The sequence below is a fragment of the Vipera berus genome, assembly GCF_964194415.1.
Source record: "Vipera berus genome assembly, chromosome: Z".
Classification (NCBI taxonomy): Eukaryota; Metazoa; Chordata; class Lepidosauria; order Squamata; family Viperidae; genus Vipera; species Vipera berus.
In genome coordinates this window covers 95,761,451-95,768,735 of record NC_138205.1, presented here as the reverse complement: position 1 = coordinate 95,768,735, position 7,285 = coordinate 95,761,451, and the positions used below count along the sequence as shown (strand labels likewise).

The window sequence follows — 7,285 nt, the reverse complement described above, 5'->3', positions numbered from 1 at the left end:
CTAGATCTCCAGCCCACGTGAGCCAAGACAAGCTGATGTGCAGCAGCAAGGTCTTGTAAGGTTTATGCAAAACAACCCCCACCTCAAGAAAGGGTGCAGAGCTAGCTGCATAGAGTCCCAGGCTCTGATTGTCATTGGGCCTTACTGGGATTCTTCCCTTGACTTTACCCCAAAAAGAGAACGAACGCACCTTTGCATCTTTACACTGTGGATTGAGGGGTTCCTTAGAAATCTGCAAAGAGATACAAATGAGCCCAACCTAGCATTTGCTAGTGAAAGTGTTTCATGAACATGCCTCCTTTTCCCAGTGAAACGCTAGAAGACAGAGCTTTCCTATATCAGGAGAGCAGCAACAGGGATATTTTTTTTCTTAAAAAAAGAGGAAGTGTTGCTTTTAAATCATAACTGGGAATATTCCTTGACAATTTGGTGGAAATGAATGGGATTTGTCTCATGTTATTTTGACCTTACCGGATCTATTTAGTCTGATGCAACCTCTTCCCCCGACCGTTTTCCAGATGCAATTAGACTCCCATCATTTCTAAACCACGTTTACAATGGCTGGGCATGATGGGAACTATATGTAATACATTAAGAGGATGCCAGTTTGAAGGCTGGGTGTTATAAACATTCTAAAACTTACAAAAGAATCAATTATTTCCAGGTTATTAAGCCACTGTGCCTCTGCTAATTAAATGTTAGTATAAAACCAACGGGACTTTTGAGTGTCTTTTAGAGTAAACCTAACCAATCCCTTGCCATTGTCTGCAAAAAAAAAGTATGCACTTGAGGTGTGATTGAGGATGTTCCATTTATTTAGCACTGCAACAAAACTTAACACAGATTTCCAAGATAGCAAAAGCCTCTACATTAATGACGATACTAGATACAGAGGGGGCAATGACTTTTCATTAGGAGAGTGAAAGGGAGAGACCCATACACATTTCACTGCTTTTGAACCTGTCAAGTACTTGGCTGTTTTGACTGAAAGAGGGTTAATATCTGAAGCCCAGTAAACCCACAAACAGAATCATAAAGCTGTCTCAATAATTAACACTCCTGTGTCTGTCAGTAGCTGGTTATTTGCGCTTTCCCTCCATTTGTTTATATTTCCCCCTTTCTACTACCCTCACCCGCTATGCTTCTGGGTAACTCCAGATCTATCTGCGCCAGTATTATTTACCTCGAGTTTCAAGTCTATTTTTCTTGGTACAGATCAAACTGTTAACTTTCTTTAACAGTTCAATTTATTTATTGCAGAAAAAAAAATATACAATGATATTTACAAAACAATCATCAAAATAGGAATGCATTTAGACACTGAATCTATTTGCATTTTAACATGGGTCATCAATAAATAAATAGAATGATTCATTTTTGCCTTCCCCCCCCCCACCTCCCTTTTTAATTTTTTTCCAGGAACAATTCCAAAACAAAGCAAAACTAATAAGGAACCTGAAATATTTTGCTCATGAGAGTTTGAGCCAGTAAGGTTTTGCTGCTGAAATGGTTTTTAGGTGGTGGGTGGGAAAACTTCCCTTTCTCATTCCTTAAAAAAGGGGGATTCGTTGTCATTAGATCTGTTCAAAAAGAAGGGTGCGGGACTCCAGTAACATATTTCCTTTCATGAGTGGCTCATAAGCTCTCTAGGGAATGCATGCATGCAAAAAAGAGGGAAAGGAAGTAGGGGGAAAAGTTCCAACATTCTTCGTCAAAATGGTAAGGGGGGGGGAAGCTGGTTCAGATTTCGATCAGAATGCAGAGATGTTTGGTAGATCATCCAGCCTTCACTCTGGATCAGCCACCTCACCGTCTGAGGGGCTCTAGGTCTCTTGCCTCAATTGCTCTCCCCACGCCCTGCTCTTTGCAACCTGGACCAAGAACGGGTCTACATTTCCAAGAAAATCCTTGGCGTGCTATAGTCTGAGAAGGGGGGAAATAACCCCGGGAGGTGGAGTGAGGGCGAATCCAAGTGCAGAGTCTCTAGTTTGTCCATTTTCTCTCCTTCCCTTTGAGAACAATGTTATCTGGGAGGAAAAAAGAGAGAGACAAGAAGGGGAGGGGAGAAGGGAGAAAACTGTTACTAGAAAAAAGAAAAACATTAACCCTCTTAGAAAGAGAGGGCGAAGCGAGAAGAAAAAGCTTCTTTTCGCGACCCTCCAGAGCTATGACTCTGCTCGCTTCAAGCCCGGGGTTTGCAAGGCTGCGTGAGGGTGTGAGTGCAAGTGCGCGCGTGTGTGTAGGGGGGAATTGTAGCACAAAGGAAGGCGGGTTGGGTGGGGGGGAAGGAACATTGGCAAGGCATGAAATCAGGAAACGCGCCGAAGGAAGCGTCACGGAGATCTATCTCGGGCGAATCTAGTAAATGGGGGATATATTATCCTCCTGGAGCTTAGCTAAATTCTACCTTAAATAAATCCTTGCTCCTTTTGGGGTAATTTGCTTCCAAGGAAATCTGTTTCGGGAGCCGGAATTCCTGAGTTCTCCAGTCGCCTAATAGGAAGCCCAGCCACGCTTAACCACCTAGTGTAGTGGGGGAACTGGATGGGATTAGGAAGAGTGAAAACAACCAGAGTTGATGTGTGCTGGCCTGCTGGCATCCTGGATCGAGCATCGGGTCCAAGAAAATCGAAGAAGAACGCGCGCAGCATTGTACAGATATTGTACAATTCTACACGTCCATCACATGCAGCCACCGAAGCTTTGGAACAGAGTCATTGGTCTTCGCTTTCCAGCAGAGGAGACCTCAAGCTTTGGGTCCCGCTCTTTCAGCAATCTGACTGAGAACAGGCTGGCATTTAGCCAGCTTTTCCCATCGATGGAAATTCTGCTGAAATAGTCCCCTTCTAACGCCCTCCATCCTTTACCCAAAAAGTTTAGTCTCTTTTGAGTCTCTCTCCCAGCCTAGTTTTCTCCAATCCTCCATAGCGCCTCCAGTTCAGCCCTCCCAGGCTGCAGTTAGGGAAAGGGGAGGGGGGGTGGGAGAGAGGGGACCAAGAGAGGGATTGGCTAGTGCCTTTTCCTCCCAATCTGGTGCCTTTTGGACACCTTGGACATCAAGACGCCTCATTCCAGCCAAATGGGACATGGGCTGATCTGGCAAAGGAAGCAATTGGGGAAAGGCTGATCTAATGCCTTGAATTTGCTCAGGTTTACTCAGACATAAACCCAAATTGCTTCAGAATTGAGTTTATAAAAGAAGGGTTTCTGGGTAGTTATAAGGATTTTTGCAGTTGATCCTCCCACCAACTCCAGTTGATAGGATTTCCTCCAAAGAAATGCCTGTTTACTGGGTAGGAAGAGCTGGTTTTCGCATGGGCCTAGGGCTGCAGATAAAGCTACAATCCTATGTGTGAAGAATTGAACTCAGGACTTTTGAGTAAACAGGCCACAGGTTCAGGCTTGAAGCCCTTTTTTCTTCTCTCCCTCCAATCCAATTTTCGAGAGGACCTTTAATCTTTGAAGTAATATTTCCATGTATTCATGTTTTTTACATCATGGCCTGATTTAATAAGTTACCCTCCCCGCCCAAGTCAGCAGTGGTAAGTTGCAGTACAGGTACCATCTTACCTGGGAGTATGACCTGTTGTTTTCAGTAGGATAAGGATCATATACTCTACTCACACTGGTACCTACAAGTCAGTTCCAATAAAATAGTGTGACTTGCCTCAGAGTAAATGCCTTGTTATCAGGTAATCCTAGATCAGGTAAATCTGGAATATATAACAGGACTTAACCTCTAGTTCTACCTATAGGAAAAGAATGTGTGTTTGTAATGCATGGCCAAAATGGAACAGTTCATTTTTTAAGGAAGATTCATAGCTTCATTCAGGTATCCTGTCACTTATATGCAAGTGAATAAAGCTCTCCATAGGCAAAAGAACTAGGCTCCAAATTGGGAGTCCTGTTGCTATTAAAACTAAAAAAAATCCTTTAATTCTGAATTAACAGATTTAACCATATGATCCCATGTACACTTTATCCTGATGAATTTTCTAGCAGGAAAGTATCAAAAATGTTAAGAGAAGAACTAAAGTTTTAAAAAAAACATATTAGGGTTCAATGCACATTTCTAGGGCAAGATCAGCAAATACAAGTGGAGATAATAGGGATACTTACATCTTAGATCTGTATAGGATCTTACTGATTTCTACCAAAATCATGGGCCTTTACCAGCTATAATTTGGAGAGTAATTCTTGCTTGCTTGCTTACTTTCATAATAATTTGATTTAGTTTTGTGATAGCAGAGGAAATTTCTACCCAAGCACTCCCTGTATGGCTATTCTCAAAATAACTAGTAGACCTTTGATAATACAGCTGGCTATACTGGAGAAAGTTATGCTTTGGAATTACAGTTAGCCAAGGAAGTCTAGCAAACAAGACTTTGAGCTTGGGATCTGCAACCGCCACCCAAATTTTGGTAAGTTGATTTTCTCATGATAGGAAAAGAAAGAACAAAAGACCCCCCATGCAATTAAGCATTCAGCTTCTTACACCCACCATCCACCCCTTCCTGAAATTGGGAATGTGTGTGGAAAATCCAAGAGGTGCTAGTGTGACTATAAACACTCCTAATGTCATAGAGCTTCCCAGGAGAATCTTGGAAAGAGATTCTTCCATGCTGCTCATTTACAGATATTGGTGGACTTCACTCTGCATAAAGCAAGAACGTGCACAAGAAAATGAGTTTGGATATGTGTAAATGTTCTGGAGAAAAAAATGCAAGAAAAGCTTATTTTCTCTGAGACCTATACTCCTTTCCAAGGGAAAATCTTGAAATATAATAAGTGGAAAGAACATTTTCCAATAAAATAAATTAAAATGAATACCTCTGAAGGCAAATGATGCAGAACATGGAGAGGTTGTGCTTGGGAGGGGGAACCTAACAGCTGGATTTTAAAGAAAGCTTCCTTCCCTTGCCTAAATTTTTATAGGATTTTCTACCAAGGCCAAAGGATGGCCCCAGGTCTCCTGTTAAAAATAAAGAATAATTTTGGAGTATGGATGGAAGAAAATGAGGTGAGTAAGGCTGGGACAGACACTTGTGTGGAATGAGAGAGCAAGATGAATGCTTGACCTGGGAAAGTCCCTCCGAAAACACCTTTGGAATGAAGAGTAAAGGCTTGCTCGAGGATTAGCTACCCTGGTCCTCAATTTTCGTGCCAAGAAAAACAGGGTGGCTAAAATGGGCTGATAAGATGTTCAATTCCTTTTATTTCTCACTCAGCTACCCCCACCCTCGGGTGGCAGAGCTCTTGAAGGGGGAGGCTGTGTTGGCACCCAGAAGGAGAAGATTGAGGTAAATCAAACCTCTCTGTAGCAGAGGATTCCTCGCAGCCTCCCTAACTTTCTGAGAAAGACACCCCACCCCCACCATTTCTGCTGCTCTGCAAATCAAGGTCTCCTAGACCGATGACCCTGATGAAGGGAGAAAAGTCCTCGGAAGCTTCGCCTCGGAAGCCTGACTGGATCCTTTGTAGAAGTAATCAATTGTTTTCCAAGGTCTTTAAATTCCAGAAATTTGTAGGCAGGATATCCCTAGGGAGCGCTTTCTCGGCACTCCCCCAGGACAGCCAGCCCCTCGGAGGTCCTTAGGCGGCCTCCTCACCAGGATCCCTCAAGTTCCTCAGCCCACCGCTCCACCGAATCCTGCGCTCTTACCTAAGTCTCCAGGCACGCCAGGCTGCACAGGACGCTAGTGGGAGGCGGACATGGACCAGGCGCCTTCCATGCGCCAAACGGAGAAGGCGTAGCTGAGGCGCTCGTGGGCCACATAGCTGCAGCTGGCCATCTTGGAGTCGAGCTCATCGCTCTGCAGAACCTGATAGAGGAAGTCGATGTAGCGGGCAGCCAGCTTGAGGGTCTGGATCTTGCTCAGCTTGTCCGACGGCAGCGTCGGGATGATCTTGCGCAGAGCCGCGAAGGCTTCGTTCAGCGACTGCGTGCGCTGGCGCTCGCGGACGTTGGCCATCACCCGCTGAGTTTGAAGCTCCTCGTACGACTGAGGGCTGCCCCCGCCGCTGCTGCTGCCCCCGCCGCCCCCTCCGCTGCCCGACTTCTTGCCTCTTTTGCCTTGTGCCGGGCTACACGGCTCTTCTGCCGAGCCGAGCCCCCCGCCGGTCACTCCGCCGCCCCCTCCGGGGCCTCCTCCGCCGGCTCCTGCGGCCGCCCTACGGCTCGAGCGCCTCTTCCGTCCCCCTCGTTTGCCGGCGCCTTGAAGCTGCTGCTGCGGTTGCTGCTGCTGTTGGCGATCGGGCTCCTCTTCGCTGTTGCTCAAGCTGTCGTCGGCGGGCGAGACTGGAGAGTTGGAGTCGTCCTGCTGCTGCATCATCTCGGGGGCCAACCTGCGGCGCACCGAGCAGCCCCCTTCGGAAGGGGCTAGGGGGGCCGGGAGATGCCTAGCCTGCCAGCTCCCCGCGGCTAGATCCTTGTCCTGCGAGAGTCCAGAGGAGGATAGCAGCAACGCGGCGGCGGCGGCGACGTTCAGTTGGATGGGAAGGTGGGGGCCATGGGGAGCCGGAAAGAAAGCAGCAGAGGAGGGAGAATCTCTGGCGCTGTCAGCTCCCCTCCCGAGGGCTCCTCGGAGCTGGTTGGGAGTTGGGCGAAAGTTGCAGCCTGGGACGCTCTTATAGCTCCTGCTGGCGGAAAGTTCGGGGGCAGCGGTGTCATTGGCTTGACGTGGAGAAGGAGGGACTTTGTCGAGACTGAGGCGAAAGTTTCCGCTTCCCCCTCCCTCCTCTCCGCTGCCTTCCCCAGACCGTTAGCCAGAGAACGGAGGGAGCCCCTTCCCCAAGCCGCCGGCTGCTCTCAGAGGCTGCTACACTTCTGCCTTCCCTTCCCCCTTCCAAGCCTTTGAAGGGCTTCGGAGAAATGGGCTGTAAGCACCCCGATTCCTCCGCTCATCCTCTCCTGAGATCCTCACACTTTTTCCTTCCGAGGCGATCTGCTTAAGCACTTCCCTGAAAGCCATCTCAGCTCCGTCGAATCAAGGAGCATTGCTCTCCATGCTACCACCGACTGCTCGGAAGGAGGGCCGATTTCTGCGACAAGATTTACTTCCGAGTCATTCTTATCTGAATGCGCGATGAGGGTCGAATTAGGGTCGACGGAATCGGTTGCCTTCACTGCCCACTAAGTTCTGAAGAAGATACTGCCCAGCCCTTGGGTTTGTGGTCCATTTTCAGGCAGGAGCCCCACCACCATTTAACCAATTCTGCCCATTACCAAATGTCAAAGTCTTCGAAAAAGTTAAACTGCGATCCTAAATAGGCGCAGTTTTCCGCA

At 47.3% G+C, this 7,285-nt stretch overlaps 1 protein-coding gene across 1 annotated transcript; it reads right to left on the bottom strand.

Moving 5' to 3' along the window:
- Positions 1 to 815: 815 nt before the first annotated feature.
- On the bottom strand, positions 816 to 6,500 carry LOC308678306 (uncharacterized protein). The gene is made up of 2 exons (XM_081345414.1): positions 5,663 to 6,500; positions 816 to 2,027 (listed from the first exon to the last, which is right to left on the bottom strand). Exon 1 carries the CDS (start codon positions 6,330 to 6,332, stop codon positions 5,697 to 5,699), a length of 636 nt encoding a protein of 211 aa, XP_081201540.1. The 5' UTR covers positions 6,333 to 6,500; the 3' UTR covers positions 816 to 2,027; positions 5,663 to 5,696.
- Between the last annotated feature and the right edge of the window lie 785 nt (positions 6,501 to 7,285).